Consider the following 21075-nt stretch of genomic DNA (forward strand, 5'->3'; position numbering starts at 1 on the left):
TGATTTGTAAGCAATCAGATTAGCCCCATAGTTATCTTAAAATATTTAAAGTACCGGTAATCTTTTTTTTTCTCATTGTTTAGTCTTTAGTCAGAAAACAATAGCAGTGCTAGAAAAAAAAATGTGAACTGAAACAAAGAATGCTCTAATATTAAGTGTTGACATGTAATAAAATCCAACATTTTCATATTTAAAAAATAATCATTTTGTTATATATGAAAATATTTTGGACTTCAATGAAGAATTAGTTCTCAAAGAATTTAAATTATTATTGTGTGAACTGCCCGACTCACTGGTTGTTTATCCAAAACACTGAAATGTCCTTTCAAATTGATTTTTATGTTAAAAGTGACATTTCGGCAGGCTAACTAGTTCTTTTGACTGTCAAGAAATCTGATTATTTATAACTTCCCTAATACTCTCTAGTTTCTTGGCCCAGCGGACTGCTTCAAAACAATATCCCATGGAGTACAATTTTCAGTACAATCAAGATGTGTAACATCCAAAACCATGTAAATAACAACTCAAATATAAGAAAACGTAAATAATTAAGGATAAGCAAAAGAGGAGTTCCTAATGAGTGGCATCACTTTGAAGCTGAATCTCCGCTGTTGCACAGTTACACTTCCTCTCCAACCTTCACCAAGGTCAGCACGGAGGCTGGAGCTCGGCCACGCTGTGTCAGTGCTCTCCCAGAGGCTAACCAGTGCACTGAGCTCTCTTCAGCCTTCCTCAGAACCAGCCAGTGCCAACAGATTAGGAGCTCAACACCTGGGGTGATGAAGAGGTGGAGGAGGGTAATGGTGTCATTAGCAGAGACTTTCCCCCGTGCAGATTTGTCCACAAGGAACAATGTCAAACCCCATCTGCAGGTGGAGCAGAGCCAAGAAAAAGCAACATTTACCTAATGATTCACCTGACATGCAGTCACTGGACAATTGTGGACCATTAGTTAAAAGATGGAAGAGTGGGTGCGGTTACCTTAAAGACTGAAAAGAATGATTTAACTCACACTGTGTGGAATCATAATTCATTCAGACCTTTCCCAACAACCGGACAGAAAATGTATTAATTCAATAAACCTGTAAAGAAAAACCCTGTCTGGAAGCAGAGTAAATGGCAGTGATGGATTACTCTCAGCTCAGAAACTTAATTTTAGGGAATCACTTTAAACCTTGAACGCTGAGGACCTGAAGTATTTATGAAGGAAGTGAGGCTGCTTCAGTGGTGGAGGGAAATCACCTCGCTCTCTCTCTGGGTCACGACAGGAGCAGATCGAATGGGCAATGACTTAAGGGTTGGTCACGCACGCAAAATCACACGCGCACACACACACACACACACACACACACACACACACACACACAAACAAACTGCGAACATAATGTGGGAAGGAAATGAGAGATGCAGGGTGGCATGCGCTGCAGACAGGTTCATATAGACATCAAGAGGTGCGCAGCTGCTGTGGTAACACACTGAGGGAAGATCGAAGTGGTCCTGACAGCAGTGCGCAGAAAGGGGATTAGATCATGAAACTGATCAATAGTGGCCTGCTCGAGGTGGAAGTGATGGCGTCCTGTACATGACACCAGCTGCAGCAGAGTGGCCAGAGGAGGAACGAGCGGACAAAGACATCAGACTGACTGACGGGCACAGAGGAAATTGTCTGCCCGCTCTTTTGGGGCCCATTCACACACACAGAGCTTTGGCTCAAGCCCCAGATAGGTAACTCTCCTATCAGGAAGATCACCTCATTCATTATACTGTCCCCTGTAATGGAGACAGTATAAAACACAATGTAGACTCATTAGGTACAAGTTAAGTAGAAATTAAATCAGAGGAAAGGTTGTGTTTCTGTGTTAAAGGATGCAGGAAAAGTGCTGCAAAGGGAAAACTGTGTTTAGCAGTAATGAGTCTGAAAAGACTCTATCAGCTTGTTTGCAGTATTGATTGTGACCCACATACACAACACATACACACTGCAAACATTAACCTCTCCTTCAGATTGTCTGCAAAGGGAAGCCTTAAATAGTGTCACTCTGAATTACGCTCACTGTTGTGCAAGGCCTCTAAATAATAGATGGGAACTCTTGATTGATGTCTTCACCACACATTTACAACAGAGCAACTTTGCTCGGTGAAAAATTCCATTACATTAGGGTACCGAATGGTGGCAGCTGGCACACAATTATATTTGCTTCCTAAATGATTAATCAAGACAAGGTTCAAGACTCAGATCCCTGTGTCTCCCAGCTATTCAAGTATTTATGTACAGCGACAAATAGCACTTTAGTTAAAAAATGTGAATTATTTCAGGAGAAAAACTTTTTCCGTGTGACACTTTAGAGTTGTTGTCAAAGTATTTGACCCACTTGTGTCCACTTATCTCAGTAGTATAAGTTGTGAGTTTGACCCAAGTTGTACATTTCACTCTCAGACTGAATCAGATTGAAGGGGTTTAAGAAGGTTTTAAGCTGAGAGTATCAAGAACTTTTCATTGGAAGATTGATCAATAAGTCAGAAAAAAATACAAAGACAAATATCATTTTTGAAATCCCTCATGAGAAACCAGGGGCCCAAAATGGGATCTCAGCTAGCAATTAACCTATCTGAGATTTTTTTGTTCCTGTTCAGTATCAGCAAGTAACAAATAACATTTAGATGCCAGATTCATTCACAAGTTTAAAATGATACAAATAACCATCCATGTGACAACTTTTCATAACCTGTTTAATCAATGCAACTGCAACAAACAAGATCAACACGCAACTATATTTTCACAATCAAGGACTGGATTAAAGTTAATGTTGGTTGTTTTTTAATGTGCCGTGTAATTGCCACCATAGTTGGAGTAGCAAACCTCCAAGATGACACTGATGCTACCTCCTTAAAGGCGAGCTCGCTTCTTTGGCTGCATCCTTTATTTTTAGCACGAGTACCTGATTCAGATTCATTTAGGGTTTTTTCAGTATTGACTCAATACATCCCTAAGATAAGTAGAAAGTCTGCCCCTCAAGGAAGTTGTGATTTTGTGATAAAGTAAATTGAACCTCTAAAATCCTTAAGCTAGACAGCTGTGCCGTTTTAACAAGAGCTCTGTTGTCTTCATCTCTCTTTCTTGAGTTACCTGATCTGGCGTCAAACTGCCGTTTCTGTACGGAGAGTCTATCCTGGAAACTCCTAACAATATATCCAATATTAAATGTCTTCTTGTTTTTATTTATTGAGGTTGAAAGTGTTAACTTCCAACAAACCAGAAGCTCTGTTACAAATGTGAGTCAGCTCTATTTTTTACAGTGTCTTGAGGATGCAATGGCAATCAACATGTTTTGTTTGTGGTTTTAAAAGAACACAGAATCCCCTTATTTAATGTGAGAGTATGTGATTCTAAAAAACAATGTTGATTTTTTTTTGTTTTGTTTGGAAAATATTTAAATAAGCACATGCAATGCAAAATTGGTATTTAATGGTAGTTTAGTTTAATTCTGCTTTTACACATTTTATTTGATATCTTGACATGGACATTGGCTAGAAGTGATGTCATATATGCTCATTGTATAGAACTATAGTCGTTGATTGAAAGTTGTCTAAAGAATCTCTTCACTGTTGGCAAGAAACATGCGAGTACAGGGGGCAAGCGTCTGGATTTAAAGTCTTCTAAAGCACAAATGGGAATTTCAGCACTTTAAAATGACACTACTTGACTTAGGTTCTCCTTTTAATTTCTCTCTTTCCTCACTTGTGACAAGTCATGTGGTTCTTTCAGTTCAAACTTTAAACCTTTCATACCAATCTTTCAAACTCAGGCTACTGAACAGCAGATGTTGTGTCACATGATCTCATTCAGACTGTTAACAAATCTCTATTTCCCCTTAACTTCCTTTATACACATGAAGAGGCATTCATTTCAGGTATCTGGTACATGTTTGTTTTCCCCTTAAGATAAATCTGAGAAAGCCCCGGTGGGGCATCTGCCTATAGATGTTAAAAAATCTAGACGAATGCCAACTAAAAGAATTTTCTCTATCCTTCCCCCTGTAATAGTGCATCTGTGATATCACACTAAAATGAGGCAAAGTTTTCCCGAGAGTTGAAAACAAGCTAAGCTATAAATATGCTGAATAAAGTGAATTTATCATGGGTAATCAATTGTTCTTTCAGATTTTCAAGTCTCATCAATATTTATCTCTAACAGCCTCACACCCAGGGAATTGGCAAACACTTTTACAGCGAATAAACAAATCAAATGAAGCAGGGTAATCAATTACAGATGCCAATAAAAAAAGTTAAGGCTTTAGATTTTATTTTTTCTTTACATAAAACTCACACAGGCTTTCTAGAATGACTGGATATTGCCACTGGTTTCCATTTAGGTATGTATTACCTATCTACTCCTTGCATCCTGCAAAGCGATACAACCCAGCTGAGGCTCCTCAGAGCTGGTCCCTGCCAGAAAAATGGGCCACAGATACTAAGCAAATGGAGATGGATGGGGGTCCATGTGCGACGCAGCAGACAAGCTGTCCCTGATAAATGGGTTTTCACCAGGACACTTGATCTCGCTCACTCTCAGCCTAAAAAGCAATCTTACACTTTGCATGTCTGTGAATATTAACAAACCCTCAAAACCTGCACTCAAATGTCATCTATAGTGTCACACATGGTGCCAGGCAGGAGAGACAATTTGATGGAGAGGAATGTACCTCTGTGTGTCTGAAATAGAGTCAGGAGAGGAGGGGGTGGGGGATTTTACTCTCTTTTCAGACATCCATCAACACAGAACAGGTGTAGTATGGCTCTGCTTCCAAAGCCCTGTGAAATATTGCTCCTGCCAAGATTCATACTAGAATCTGGCAAGATCCCTCAGAGCTATATCCTTCAGCTCCGTTAGTCAACATTTTTCTTATTATTCAATTTTACTTTAACAATCAGCATTTTCAACCTGTGCATGTTGACACACTGCGACATTGATAAACTACAGTGAGTGAAGGGCTGCTCTGGAACTTTCATGGGGGCAATAAACTGAGCAATATTGAGCAAGGAATCCATCTAGGCTGGACTTATAGCTTATCTTAATTTCACCCGACACTGTACAGCTGGTAACAGTGGCTGTCCCCATGCAGGACTGCACAGGGTTAATACCATGCTTCTGCCCTACATGGACAGATATTGCATGCATTAAATGGAGCCATGTCCTCGTGATCTGCAGCTTTGTGAATGATAGCGTAAAGGACGGTCGCCTGCTTCTTTCATTTGTCAGTCCATTTATTTCTTTATCCTTTCCTCCACCTCCTCTCTGATCAAGTCAAAGTGGAAGGTTGACCCGTATGAACCATCTGTCCTCCATGCAGAGCCTCACACCTCTCTGTCGGGCCCTCCGAGATCAACAGCATATGGTGCTGCTGTTGTGGGCAGCAGGCTGATCTAGGGATGATAAACTTCTGCAGGATTTGCAGCCTGGAGCCAGGCAGGGCGGTGCCTCATATAGAAAGTTCCATTGACATATTCTGAAATGACGGCAGCAGAATCGGAATAGTCAGCAATATTTGAGATTTTCAAATGTAAATAACGTTTAAAAAAACCTTCAAGTGATGAAACAAGTACCGTAAATTCCGGACTATAAGCCGCTACTTTTTTCTCACACTTCGAGCACTGCGGCTTCTACTCCGGTGCGGCTTATTTATGGATTTTTTATGGGGGACAATGAGCTTCTGCCGCAAAAACATTTGACTTCGTCACGTCGGATCTTAATATCAGTCATTTTGCGCTTCATGCACGCACCCTCATCATGGAAAACACACGGAGAAATACATATGATGCAGCTTTCAAGTTAAAGGCGATCGAGCTGGCTGTCAAAGAAGCTAACAGAGCTGCTGCACGTTAAGATGACACTGACAGCGACAACAGAGACTGAGGAAGTGAGTAATGAAGTCATTCTGAGGCAGTGAATGGATGGACTTTTTCTTGTGAAATATATTACGGTCATCTTTTTCATCAGCCGTGTTACAGACACCGTCGGCTAGGCTTCGTATTGTAACGGTTCATGTTGTAAAGTCAGTAGTTGATAATGTGTTCATAATTCCGATTATGTGGAGAGTCAGTGAATGCACCAGCGAGAACGTGTTGAGTGGCTGTATGAGAGAACGCTGGGGGAGAGAGTTGGATTGTTACGGCAAGTTATGTGTTGCTCTCTGCTGTAAACGGCGTGGTCACGGCCGACAGTGATCGGGTTATTAAAAGTTATTATTTGAACGCTCTCGTCGTCCTTTAACGTCCGTACGGACGCTACAGTATTTGCGGATGTTACCGGTAGCCTACGTCTGTGTAAATAGCTCTTGTTATAGCGTGGACACCTGCGGCTTATAATCAAGTGCGGCTTATATATGTACAAATACATTTATTTACTTATTTTTAGCCGGTGCGGCTTATATCCAAGTGCGCTCAATAGTACGGAATTTACGGTATTCTATTTTATAGCATATATCTTTAAAGATTATTAGGTGAAACTAATTAAGTTTTGTACTTCAGTATTATTTTAGGATTTGCACACATACATGTACACACGAGCAGAAACACATCACATGAAACTCCATACAAAAGAAATCTCATATTGTGCAAAAAACCCCACTATGCAATAAAACGGGAAGAACTTTATCATTACACACTTAACAGATTACTTAATACATTTGTACAATATGGTGTCTAAATGTGAATTTGTTAAAACACCCTCCTGACTCGAGTTCTAGAGAAGGTGGCGCTGCCAAAATCTATCAATACTCCCATCCAGCTCACCACTGCACAGAATATGCAAGTACAGTGTGTGCCCCTTGTAGTCGGCAAGAACATCCACCTCCTACATGACCGCCCACGGCTCCTGATAAAGAGCCACGAGAAGCTGCAATGCAAGGCTAAATGCGTATCTCTGGTGTGTATTCTCTGCTCTTTTTTTTTTTTTTTTACAGCCAAATGAAACTAAACTAAACTAAAGACCTCATCAAAGATTTAGTCCAGAAAATACTCGCGTAATAAGCCTATTATGCCGTCTCTGACCACTGCTATGGAGCTTTGCCTTCTGCCTTAATGTTTTTCCAGATCCAAACCAAAGCACTGACCAAAGACCAATAAAAAACTAACAACAGCCATTTTTAGATCAGAATGACACCAAAACGCACCAGCTCACGCATCTGCTACCACAGGATATAGTCACATTTACAAAATGTCATAACATTTTATAGGCCATCTCAGTAATATAACCCATAGTGGTCGCAGTAAAAAAAATAAAAAAATCCAAAAAGTCCTCGTATCAGCCAAACTAAAGAACGGCTCTGTCGCAGCACCAGCTGCAGGGCAATGAAAACAGGTTTACATTATCTTTGATCATCTGTTCCAATAAACAAGACAGCTAGTTTGCATCCCAAAGAATAACTTTGTAACTGTGGCCAAGGGAGTTTTATTAATATTGAAGGTATTTGAAAGCATACATAAACATCAATATAACTCAGGAGTGGTTGCATCATTTGCTGGAGGCACACAGAGCGTATTTGTTTTTTCCTGCAGAGCATGTGATAGTCAGCCTTTTTTATTTCTTTTCTTTTCCCGTTCTGCCCTCCGTCCCTTCAGGAAATTCCATCTTTTTTTATGACATATCATGAAAATAGAACCGAGATGTGGTTGTAGTAGACATGACCTTTGACCAACAAGTCATAGTAGACATTTGTGCTGAATTTGAAGATTTTCTTTACATAAATTGTGGGGATTTTTTTTTCAGAAAGAACATAATGGATGGGCAGATAAACCAAAACATGACACATGAGCCATAGCATGAATGTAAAGGAAGTACAAAATGGATCTGAAAGAGCTGTAGAAATCGGCATTTAATTGCTTTGCCATCAGGGAGTTTAATGTCTTTGTAAATGAAAGTCTCGCTCGACACAACACATCCCACCTTTGCGTCATTCCTCTGATGTTAAACACATGAGTCACAGTGGCAGCCAGAACCCGTAGCTATGAGCTTGCTCTGTAGCTTTTTCCAAGAGCGTGTCCAAAGAACTAATGTGTGAACGAAACTGTGATGACAGGTACCTCTTGGAATGCCTCTTACCTGAAAATCAGGAATTCCAATCTAAAAAGCTCAGGAACATTCTGTGACACTAACACGGCTGACAGATTGCACTCTGTTTTCACTAGTCCGCTGCACACTTCCAAACTTCCTGGTAACTCAAAACATTTCAATCACATTTAAGTTTTTATCTGGGAGGGACATCCGAATTGTTGACCTGCGACACGTTTTACCTCTGATGACTTTTCCACTACATAAAGCCAGATCCCAGGGGACCAGGGTGCCGCATAGGTCTGCATGAGAGAGCCCAAACTGTGATGATAATTTTGCAGGGTTGCCAGATCCTGCCCTGTGTTGTGATACTGCCATGTGTATGTTTTCTGCCCTTTTTGAAAGCAGGACAGCGTGAGCAAGATTTAAGGTAGAATCAGAGAGTGGGTGTTTGGGACAGAACCCATCTGTCCCTGCCCTCTGTCCCACAGAGCAAGGCCAGGCCAGGCAATGTCCAGCCAGTCACAGTCAGCTGACACACCGGGGTTTAGATGGCAGAATGCCGGATGCTTTAATTAAGCTTATGCTGTTTGTCAACTTTCTCTACAAAGACGCCAACATTGCAGCACGCCATAGGGTTGTGAGTCACGCATCCTGAGTGCAGAGCCATGGGCTCTGGCTACAGGGAAGCTTAAAAAGGGACGGGTCCTGAAGCACAGTGATATGGTGATAAGAAAACACAAACCATGAAGAGGAAAAAAACACAGCAGCACAGGGCTGTCATTTAGGGAAAAGCTATGGTGCTGACAACAAGCTTTGTTTTCTGCCATAAATCGACATTTTGGACAGAAGCCTGTCTGGTATTGGAAAATGGCGGTGTTATCGATCTGAAATGAACACATTAAAGGAAACATTGTCCATTTAAAATGGTGCCACTACTAAATTCGTCTCCAAATATCCCCACACTGCTGTACTCTCATTTAAAATGTAAGCAGGTTCTAACACACATCATTTTCAATTATTTGTTTCATTGTGTACAATTGTTACAGAGAGATTTCATTGATTATCACCCTACTATTTTGTTAGTTTATTAAAATATTAAATATTATGCTTTATAGAATATAGAATTAAAGTTCCACACACCTCACTAATCACAAGTTATTACCTATAGCATCATTTTCACTGGAGATTGTTTTAATGACTAGTCAACAATACTGACTACCAGCAACCACAGAGGTCAGATTGTGGAGTCAGAGTGTTACATACCCGTCTCTGTTGTCCTCTTCATCCGGGTTCGAGATAAGCTGAGATCCAGCGAGGGAAATGTCCAGCGCGGCCAGAGGTAAGTCTCTGTAGGCCAGGCTGACCAGCTGGGCGGGGGCTACGCACTGGTTGTCCTCCTCGACCTGCTGGGAGATCACCTCCAGCTCTGAGGCTCGGGCCTGGGGAGGAGCCCTACGGCACACACACAACAGCCACATCAACTTTAGATACATTGTACTGTGTTTTTTTAAGCTCATTATATGGAATCTTGATTCCACATCTGCATAATGTCACCCTTGCAGTGGAATAAAATCACCGCAAGGATGGCAGACCTTCAGTGTAAGGTTGAATGCAAGTGCGATGTTTATTTGAATTAGCCGTTGCACTCACTTGGAAAATGCTCAAGGTAGCAGGATGTGATGAAACCACTGGGACTATGCTTAATTCTGATGAATGACAACACAAACAGGGTGAGAGATTTCTTGTTTCCAGTGTTTGCTGGCATCATCAACAAGGACCCATTTACCTGGCAAGTGATGACAAGCTCTGCGTTTCTCATTAGCAGAGTATGAAGGGAAGGTAATCTCAAACTAAAGGAAACGTGCCAATTTGCACTCACTCACTCACACAAATGAAAAATGTCATTTTTAGCGATGAATCACAAATCGTCTACATTGTTTAAGACTATTTTACTGACGTGCTAATGATGGAAGTGTGGCGATTCCTTGTATAACTTGCGATCCTCTTTCTTTGCTGTGTTGCCAAGTTGCCAGCAGTTACCAGTATAAAAATATCCCTGTTGGTGCACTCAAGGTTGCCCCTCAATGCTGTACTGTTTCAATTTTTTATTTAAAAAAAGAAAAAGATTTTTTTTTTTTCTTCCAACTTTGACTCTTACAAACTGCTTTTTTTTCTTCTAAAAGTTTAGCTATTCTTGGCAGAAGCACAAAGTGTCATCTTGCTGTCATTGATGCCCTAAAACTTGAGTGTGCAGGGTGGGCTGTGACCACGAGCTCAGCCAATAGCACACAAGGAGAAGTCATCCTGGAACAGGAGTCTCACACAGTGTTGGCAGGCGTCCCAGTGCAGCCAGTGTGGAGGCATCAATAACTCCAGTGCTCAACAGAGGAGGAAGGCATTGATTACAACAAAGGGGGGAACAAAGGCCATTAGGTTGGTGAATTCTTTATCCTCTGTGCTGGAGGTGAAACAAAGTGAGAGGAAGCGGTTAGTAGAAGGATCACTGAGCAGATCCACCTTCCTGTTAAATGTTAATGTAGGCAGGTCCTTCATATTCCTAGCTTACTATTTGACTCAGAGCTGGTTCATGGACTCCTTTTGAAAGTTATTTTTGCGAAAACAAGAATCACTTGCACTTTATTGTCCCAATGTGTTATAAAAGGAAAACCATTTTCTTATTGTAACTACAAAAAAATGCCTTGCCCTTCCTCCTATAAATATGTGGTTCTTGGTTATGCAACTCCTGCTAGAGGTGATGGGTCATATGGTCACATATTAACATGCCCATCACCAAAACACGCAGGCGCAACCTAGTGTTATATATGGACTTGGCACCTCTGACCAACCATAGCAAGGACACTAATCAGTCATGACAGACACAAACTGTTTAGTGCATCAAATTCACATTTCCAGACAATCACAGAGCGGGCCAGGAGCCATCATGTGCAGAGCCCAGTGGAGTGGCTGGTTGCCATCCTGGGGAGGGAGCGATGTGCTCCCTCCAAAGATGTAGGCAAGGACAGCCAACAGCATGCTAAAGGCTGGGGTCTTTTCAGAGGCGTGTGATATTAGCAAATGCCAAGAGGGAGGGAAAAGGTTGACATAGGGCACATGCAGCTGGGGGGGAAATCTCACACCCATATATAGTAAGAGCTTAGCCTTACAACATAGCCAAAAGGCACAGAAACCATGCTTCTGAAGAAGCTCATGTTTCCTAATGCTGGGCTGGTCTTGTTTTATTTTCATTTTTCATTCAGCTACACCCTAGTTATATGTATTATTGTTCATATCATGATGCAAAACACTAAAATGAAACCGGTTACAACTGGTTACAGCTTCTCTATCATTTTATTTTAACACTGTTTATCATGAAGCTTTGAAAATAAAAATGCATTTTTTAACTGGGAAGGCTGATTAATGCCAATGCATTTGTATAAACTATATTTTGTTCCAAAGAATGTGTGTTATTTAATCATAACACTCTCAATGTTGTAGGTTTGAAAACCAATTTCTGTTTAAATGAGCTCTGTGTATTATTGCCTGGGGTGCATAATCCCCCAGCATTTTTACATCCAAACACCATAAATCACCACGCAGGGATCAATAGATACAGCCTGCTAAGATCTCTCCTTTCCAGTTTTAACTGATTAACAATTTAGAGCTGTTTGTCATTACAGCACTGGTGTTATAATCAATAACCCGAATGTGATCAAGCTAACAAGGTTTCATAAAAAAAAAAAGTTTTGATGATGCCTCTCGTTTTCGTAAAAGCTGACACCAAAAAACAGCCCTCATACACAGACACTACCCGGTCTCACATATCTTTGTAAATACATAGAAGCTTCTTTCCCCAACTTGAATTTCCATCTTCAGTGCAATATTTCATATTCTATAGATCTGCAGTTTAAATGAATTTCACTTGTAATCTATTCCAACCTCAGTTTTATGCAGCATTTTGTGAGAAATTAACCCAAGTTCCACTGAAGTCTGATACTGCTGAACTCAACAAAGAGCTCAGCTCATTTATATCTTTTTACACTGAATACTTCCAGCAGAGAACATTGGGGGTTTGAATGCTGACATAAGATACATCAAGAGGGAAATGTTAGCTTTCCGGACTACAGCTTGGGCCTATCATCTGTCAATCAAGAGGGGAACACATATTAAAGTAAACATGACATGTTTGAGGCTTTAATTCGGCTTCATTTAAATGTTTCAGCCAAAAATGTTCTTTTGCACAGAAGCTGTAAGCAGACATCCCTACATTGTTTTGTACTCTAATTTCCTAGTAATAATGATCAATTATTGGGAGAAGTCTTGAAAACCAGCTTTATCTCAACATAATAAGAAAAAAATTCGAGATCACCAAACCAAATGACTCCATATTACGGGAAAATGGAAAGAATAAAATTCTTTCATTTGTTTATCATTTGTATACATGTGAACTTTTCAGTTCACGTCCTGTCTAGCTGGTATAATAAACTCAAGTCAGTCCTTGTTTTGTGTGGGAAAATAATGACAAAGTTAGCATAAAATAAGAGCAGTCTAATCATTGATCATGATCATCATAATTCTATGGACCTCTAACAAAAAACAAATCAACGGCTTAGTAGACTTTAATGCAGCTTGTCTATCAGAATGATAAGGACTGAGACTGATGCTTGTCACATCCTTTCATAAATCACCTCCTCGGAGCGATAAATACTCGGCTTCTGTCACTTCGGTGGGTTTTGAAGTGCTGCCTCAGCATGAACTCCAAGTTTATAGAGGGCATCGGTATCATTGTCATTCTCAGCGCTTACTGCCACCTTATTTCCAGCCAGCTGTCTACAACCCGGCCGCTCTGTCCCACCCAATAAGTTTGTACACGGACACTTGGCTGCTCCTTCATGCACAGCAATTCACTGCCCTGATATCATCAGGAAAGCAGGGACCAATGCGCCAATCACTCCTACAAGCACGGGCCAGATTTCCCAACAGCAGCAGCTATCCTGACATGAGCTCCTGACACAGTGGTACATTTGTAAGATCACATCTTTCCGGCAGTGCTTGCTCTTTCATGGTCCGAAGGGAAATTACAGAAGTAGACAATACTGCTGTATCAATGATGAGTGAGGATCCTGTGTTGTTGTTGCTTCAGGTTTTAATCTGTAGTTTTATTTTCAAATCACGTCAACAAGTAGAGGACTACACATGAAATGTTTAGATTTCTTCTGCGATCAGCCCAATGATCTTCAAAAGCAAGTGTCAGCCCAAATTATTCCACGTTTGTACGTCTCTCATTGGTCAAAAAAATCCAGTGAAAAGAGCAGCAGACCAAACTCTTTCCCCCTCCCACCAGAAGATGGGTTCTAAATACAAAGTTTAATGAAGGAAATGGCAAAGTCATTTCTAAAAAACAGCAAGGAATTGTAGTGTGTGATAAAGTTAATATCCAACAATATAATGGAGCATTTGTTTGGGATTACTTTCAGCAGCAGGAAGGGATATTGATCGACAGTATATAGTTTTAAATCACAGACTAGGTACCTGTTGTACCGTAATAGAGATCAATATCATCCTGTGTAACAGTGGGGCTCACTCTATAGTTTCTGGACACCAATGGAGGGCTGTTGAACCGAGACGTATTAGAGTCAAGGGTACAAAGACATTATCTCTAAGTGGACCTGATTCATTGTTGATTTTCTAATCAGAAACATTTATTGTAATGAAATGGAGAGTTAGGGTTAGGCTAATTTATAGCGAGGAATAAACGAGGGGCATTCTGCACAGGATCATGTGACCTGTTCCAGTAAATGTTAGGTGACCTGTTTTAAAGCAATGAAGCAACTCCAGGTGTGTGTCATGTCCTTCTAGTGTAATGTAGGAAATTGGAATGTACAAACAGCTGCATACAAGGCAAACAGAAAGGGCACTGCATGTTAACCAGGTATGTTTATTCATCACTTGTGTTAAATATAGTACTTGGAAGCTACAACAATTTCAATTTGCTTTATGTAAGCATCTAATAATTCTCCCATCATGTTGTCCATTGTTTCCTTAGCAGGGATGCTACAGAGGGAAGACACTCACAGGATTTACAGCAGCATCTGGTCTAAATGAACTCGGATGAAAATAACTCCACCACCTTCAAAAAACCAAAGCAGTTTTCCATGTGTCAACTCACAGCAGTATTAATGTATGCCATTGTACCTAAGTGTACTACTTCTGACATTTTATATTTTATTTGGATCTCTCATAGCAATGTTCTCCTTCAAATGGACTTTTAATCAGCTCTCATCTGTACTGACTTGCTGGTCTGCATCCCAGATTGGTATTTCTGTTGGTTGGAAGCAGCATCCTGCTCCTTTAATCAGAAGATGCAGCTGACTGAACCCATTCTGCATTCACCCTTCACTCCACTCTACTCTACTCCACTCCACCTCCTCCCACTCTGCTCCATTCCCCTGGCTCCCTCTCTTTCCCTTCTCTTAGCCCCAACCCGGACTGCAATCAGAATGCAGGGCCTGTCTGGAGGACCACACACGGAGTAATTATTAATAAGAGAAGATGACAAGTGAACATCCTCGCTGAATGCTAATAGATACCAGAGGAGACTGGAGATGGCTGGCCCTTTTCTCCCTCTTGGAGACGCCAGACCAGGCTGGGCTTCACTTACCTGCTGATCCCTATTAAAAGTCATTTACAAGGGGAATACTTCTTTTTACAGAAAAGATCCCTACTGAGATGAACATTTTGGAGAAATTGAAACAATAAATAGACTTTTCATTATTCATCATTATTTTCTTCATAGCCAACAGACTTCATTGACAAGATAGCATTTTTTTCAGGCATAACATGACTAGTGTGTTTGTATTATCGTGCATGCAGAAATAATGGTTTGGCTCTAAACTAAAAGCCAAAACACAAAAGTCCAACAGACTGACTGTCTGAAGCAGCGATAGACCAGCAACTTCTGAGTTCTTCAGGATGAGATGGCTGTTTTTGTCAATAGTGGCTGGTGGCTTTGAAGAGACATTTTCCTGGTTTTAAAATAAGCATCTCATTTGAAATAACAGGTCTATCTAAGAAGGGTCTTTCATATTGTCAACCACTTAAAAAAAAAAAAAAATGAGCCGAACCAAAACCTGACTGTAGGCATTTACCTCTGTAAATAAATTGCAGAAACCGTAGCCAGTTTGCGAGCTCCTGGCTACAGCAATCAAGTTGAGCAATCGTTAAACTTTTTGTAACCTATAAGCATTTTAGACTTAGAATTAGAAATGAAATAACAGAGCCTTATTTTCAAAACGACAAAATGACCTTTTAAGAGATCTAAAAACAACTTTAGGGTTTGATACTTACTGGTGGTTGCTCATGTTGATGTCTTGTTACTTCAAATAAACGTCCACACTAAATGAACCCAAGTGTGAAATGTGATTTCACCTCTGCAGAGTCCTGGCTCCTACAACTCCTAGAAACAAAATGAAGAAAAAAGGAAAGAAGGAATAAGCATTACAGAAGAGAAATTCGTGAAGCCCATCTACCACTCGCGAACGATTGTGAGATTTTGTTGATCTGTACAGCATTAATAGAATTGGAGGGGGAGCTTTGTCTTGCCAACTACTATTTCCAAGGTCAAAATTAAATATTTTATCTCAAAGTCACATGTGCACAGTTGAGTATAACACAGAGTTATCAATGAAGTATTAGCTCTTTCACTTTTTCTGAAGGCTCTGTGTTCTAACTTCAGTTGTAGCTTTGCTCTGTTTAACTTTTTTCCAGGGGAGCACTAAACTGTAATGGATTTTAAATCTCCTCCAATATACGCTCTGCTCAGTGAATCAGGGGCTGAGGAACATCACACCTCTTGCATAGCAAGTGCAGCAGGATGCTAGCTCTTTGTGCCACAGGATAGAGAGCCATTGATGTTGTAGTCCATTCAATGAAAGAACCGCTCCAGCTGCTTTGCAGAGTACAGACATGACACAAGCAGACGAGAAAGCCACACACACAAAGTCAGTGCTGAAAAAAGTCCATCATTACAAAATAAAACAAGCCTGAATAAATTCTGGGAGTTGCAGGGCAAATGTCACTCAGGCAAGTGGAAATTTAGATGATGTACAATACAATAATTCCACTTTTTTTTCTCACACCTTCTCGATTGTACACATGGATTGGGGGGAATTGTGTGACAAAAACAAGGAGCAGATAAAACCTCCGGATTCGGACAGGTGAAGAGTCAGCACTCACCGCCGCATGAGACAACAGCAGAGTATCATGTAGTGGAGCACAGCAGATAAAATGCTGCTCTCTGGATAAATCGGCCCAGGTCATTAAAGTGCTGAGAGTGACACTGTTTCGGCAGCCCAAAAATACTGTGGTCTTCAGTGTAATAAAAGAAGTTAACACTGCCGAAATGTTTCAAATAATATCTGACGGGGTGGCCAAAGAGGCAAGTGGGATGAAAGGAGTGTTTGTTTGAGATCATTTACAGCAGAGCAAAGAATATCTGGACTTCAATAAATCACAGAGGTCGAATTTCACAGTTAGTCTTGAGTTGGAACTTAAAGTAAAGTCTGAAGGACAGATGATGTGTTTTTGCATGCCCAGGTCATCCTTTAATTTCATCTTTCATTATCAGCACTTTTAGCCATTTGTATCTAAGCCTTTTCTTTTCTTTTTCTTTTCATGATGCATTTGCAAGTATTGAAGTAGTAGCTACATGAGTGCTGCTAACATTTTCTATCTGTGCATGCTCGGAGGCCACATAGTCTCATTCCTGTTTCAACCAACGCAAACAGCGACTTGAAAAGAAGCTACAAGAAAACACTAACCTCTCTTGTTTTGCGAGATCTACATCGTGCAAAGTGTTGTCGTGACTTCTTTGCCCTCGTAGAAATGATATCTCCCTCCTCGTCGATGATGATGATAATGATGGTGGTGGTGATCAGTGTGAGGGAAGCTCGGATCTTGCTGTGTGTAGGCTGCGATTCCCCCTGAATTTGCGTTGGCCGAGCACCCGTAAGACAGTGCAAGAAGAAACCACCTCCTCCGGACTGAAAGCAGCATCGTTCAGCGAAAACGACGACGCTGTCATTGAATCGGGGAGAAAACTACGTCTGTTTCGGAGGGAGGCATGATGTGCTCGCAGGGGCATCCCCCACAAATCACACCAAGGACTCCATGTGCCCACTAATAAGAAGAAGAGGTTCGCCACCGGGAGCTGTCCAGGTGCTGAAAATCGGTGATCCAGCGGCGTCACGTGTGACTATAGCAGAGTCGACAAAGCGGAGGAAACCGGGCTAGATTGACTAAAATTAAACCTCGACACAATTATCTCAATAACATTTTCTTATAAGAAACCATGTCCCCCCCTCTCTGTGCCACCCTGACAGCGTCGACGTAGAAAAAAAACCACTCGCTTCACTTCACCTCGAGTTCCTCGCGATAACAACCCACCCGCGCGAAAAAAAAATACTCACGTGCTTTAGAGAAGCTTTAAGTGCTGAATCTATGATTTTCATAGTGTACATTTTATCAGCCTGCATCGCCATTCTACTATTGAAGATATTTAAGTTGTGCCCTTCAAGTGTGGTGCGGGAATTCGGTCCCGGAAACACCAACAAAAGGGGGTCAGTGGATTTGAATTGCGTTGGGCATTGGTTCTGATATGAGCCTCTTAGTGAAGGGTAGGCTACAGAGGCTAAATAAATGAACCATATCTGAGGTTCATTTAGTGTGCTACAAATAATTTACCAATACTTTTGGCTATTAGTTATGTCCAGAAATAAACACAAAATGAATGTTAATCCTCCTGTTCTCCAACATTACATTAAAATAGTCCATTAAACGAGAGGTTCTCATTTTGTTATAAGTTCATATCCTTAGAGATAGATTTTCATGGATATTGATAACTGATTTGCTGTTCATTTTGGTTCAGATCTTACACATAGAACACGTTTTTTGCTGACATGGACCATAGGGTTTGTCAAAACCTTATATAACCAATACATAGTTTTAATAATTAGCTTATCACTGGCATGAAGCATTTAGGAAATTATAAAAACTTCAAACATCAGAAATATATTGAAAGAAAACACAACTTTCTATAAAGGGTGCATTAATGCCTGAACCAGGACTACAGACCAACTGACGTACTTTATAGTAGGCCTGTGAGGCCCTTACATGTACAGAAAAGATCGGACGTCCTCAATGTACTCAATATCAATTTAGCTTCTCCACTATATTATCTGACTCAACTCTATCCATTTGTACAATAAACACATACACTAATTCAAAATTATTTTCTAATTGGAAAAAAAACCAACAGAAACTTGTCCAGTAGATGCATCAACTAACGGTTCTGCGTATACAGCCATAATTATTTGTCAGAGGGAAGTGGTGTGATGTGTTCGTAGACTTCAAAAAAGTTCCCACGATTCCATTCATGCCTTCTCTGCATACCAGTCATTCAAGAGTTGCTAAGCAAACCCAGACATGCTGGGCTCACATGCACAATAGGTGATTTCCTCACCCATCTGCCTGATCTCAGGATACAACTGAATCTCCAACAATAAAAACAAAAGTTAATCTACTTTGTCTGACAGAGACAAGGGCAGCTACATTGTCAAATTCTTCTCAGGGTATTTAAATGACCTTTAATAGTACTGTCTGTTCTGCTTACATGCCTTTAAATGATACTACGACATACAAGCAAATTACCCTGTATCCTGACGTTTGGCTCGTCATTTACAATGTGGACAAACTGCAATCACAACATTTTTCTTGGAGCAACACACCCACATGACTTCAGAGGTCCAACAAAAAGCAGATCTGTGTTAGTTTGAAGCGTCACTATGACTCGCATTGGAAACCTGCACTAACGACAAATAGCTGGGATTATAAGAGCTGGTAAGGACAGATTTTTTTACTTACTGTATATCAGTCAAGGTAATGCTTTTTTAATCTCGCTTGCAAATCTTAGCCCTTTAAACCTCATCAGATCTCATCTTCCTTTTTTTGTTACTTTTTGTGAATGTGACAAACGTGTTTCTTGTGTTCTCAGGAACACCCAACTAGTGACTACAAATGATGGCAGGTAACAATAAAACTAAAAGATGACTCATGTCTAAAGTTTTAACAGATTACAATTTTAAGAGCTCTAATATCTGAAATGATTTTATGTCTTTGTAGACCATGGAAACCCTTGTGAGGCACATGAAGCAACCTATTGCATGAATGGAGGAACATGTTACAAAATATATTCAATGAATACACTCTCCTGTGTGTAAGTGAATACAATACTTATATTCTATTTGTATTTTTTTAAATAAAAACTCTTCATGAACATTTTACTTTAATGTGGCAATCGTTTTCAAAGTTTTGGTGTTTCATTTGATTCACAATTCTTCTGTGTGTAAACAGTCAGACTCATTTAATGTCTTACTTTAGGTGCAATGAAAATTTCAAAGGCAGCAGATGTGAGCAGCTCCAACTCTTCAGTAGTTCATCCAACGCAGGGGAGGCTGGGTTAATTGCAGCTGTGGTCATTGTTGCCCTACTCATCCTAACAGTGCTGGCATTTGTTATCTACTACATACGCAAGTGAGTACATTAAGGCTTTGGGATTATCAAGACCCACAAGGTGTCTAAAAATAGCATTAGGATATGGTCTTCCTTTTTGTTTTATACAGTGTTGGTATTATTTCGTCAGCCAGGCCTTTATTCTTTTAAAGCTTATAACAATGACTTGTTTTCACTCACAGGATGTTAAAAGCCAAGAAACAGAGCCAACAGAACAACCAGCAACAGTATTGGAGAGTGAAGCCAAGAGTATGACCTTCCTTCTGATGCGTTTCTCTTATGCTTGAGTTATGGACGGGAAAATGAAATAATTCTCAGAGTTGAGCGTCGCTTGTTTTGTTGGAATTTGATCTATGTCGAATTTGGCCATGTCTTTGGAAAACTGCTGCATCAACCTTACCAAAAGCCAGAGCAGGTAAAGAGATAATAGTGCATTAATAGTCTCGTTATGTTTGCTACAGAAAGGTGTAACTTATTAACACACACACAGAGACCAGATGTGAAACGACTTTAAGTGGGTTGGAACTTAATCACACCTTAACCTTTTTTTTTTTTCTCAACACAGCAATGGAGTTTGCCTTGGTGTTACTCTTGTTAAGTCACATTTCAATCTACATGCTTTGTCTGAAATGTATTTATAACGCCTGTTTGGACTGTGTTAAACTATAAAGAAAATGATTATTATGAATATTTAACTGGTATCTTCTTAAGAAATTAACCCTTGTATAAATGAATGAACATGCTTAACGTGCGATAAGTAAATATTTGTAATTGTGTAAATATATGGAATGCTCCATATTCAGTGATTTGACTGTGTGTTTTTTGACAAGACCACACACACACACACACACACACACACACACACACACACACACTCGTACATTAACATTTGAATATGTGAGGATCATGATGGCAGCTCCTTCCCCATACTTTAAACCTTGGCATAAGAACTTCATTTCTATCCTCAACCTTTAGCCTAGATGCTTAACCTAATGCTAAATCTAATGTTAACCCTAAGCAGCCACTGGCTCTTGTAAAGCCCGATTTTCAGGAAGACACACATTTGCAGTGTGTAGGAGGCTGTATAATTAGCGTATCCCAAGCCAGTCATCAGTCTCCTTCAATCTGAAAACAGGGGCACAGGAGATCCCGGGAGTTTAACAATGGGAGTGGTGCCATCCGATATGAGTCAATGCTGCAATTTTAGGAGAGAATTAATACCTGTTGGAATGCATTAATAACAGTTTTATTCACTTGTTTTACATGTTGTTGAACTTCCAATGTTCTCCCACAGTGGCTCTAAATGAACAGTGGGAGAAAATAACTATATATTTGCTGTTACCAATTACAAACTCAATCTGTGTTACGCACTGAATGAGGACTTACAGTCTGGCATTGTCAAATATTTGTTTTGTTTTCATTTTAATTTTCAACAGGTTAACATTAAGCCAAAACAC

The 21075-nt window shown here is 40.3% G+C and overlaps 2 protein-coding genes across 2 annotated transcripts in view; one reads left to right on the forward strand and one right to left on the reverse strand.

The window, feature by feature from the left end:
• tmem266 (transmembrane protein 266) overlaps window positions 1–17504 on the reverse strand; it is a 29364-nt gene extending 11860 nt beyond the window's left edge. The window contains exons 1-3 of the mRNA XM_079345566.1: window positions 16870–17504; window positions 15398–15506; window positions 9317–9505 (exon numbers count right to left, since the gene is read on the reverse strand). Coding sequence (XP_079201692.1) covers window positions 9317–9505; window positions 15398–15411 — 203 coding nt within the window. The 5' untranslated portion in view covers window positions 15412–15506; window positions 16870–17504. The remainder of the gene's footprint in view (window positions 1–9316; window positions 9506–15397; window positions 15507–16869) is intronic.
• An 865-nt stretch (window positions 17505–18369) lies between these two features.
• On the forward strand, window positions 18370–20461 carry nrg4 (neuregulin 4). The gene is made up of 4 exons (XM_079345705.1): window positions 18370–19133; window positions 19229–19322; window positions 19487–19639; window positions 19801–20461. The coding sequence occupies exons 1-4, from the start codon at window positions 19124–19126 to the stop codon at window positions 19871–19873; spliced, it is 330 nt and encodes a 109-aa protein (XP_079201831.1). The 5' UTR covers window positions 18370–19123; the 3' UTR covers window positions 19874–20461.
• The last annotated feature ends 614 nt before the right edge of the window (window positions 20462–21075 follow it).

This window comes from Symphodus melops (genome assembly GCF_947650265.1).
Source record: "Symphodus melops genome assembly, chromosome: 6".
NCBI lineage: Eukaryota > Metazoa > Chordata > Actinopteri > Labriformes > Labridae > Symphodus > Symphodus melops.

Bases quoted from the DNA above. Each gene is read 5' to 3' on its own strand.
- nrg4 (XM_079345705.1), top strand. The intron at 19,323-19,486 runs GTAAGTGAATAC...GTCTTACTTTAG, and splicing joins ATGAATACACTCTCCTGTGT to GTGCAATGAAAATTTCAAAG. The intron at 19,640-19,800 runs GTGAGTACATTA...TTTCACTCACAG, and splicing joins GTTATCTACTACATACGCAA to GATGTTAAAAGCCAAGAAAC.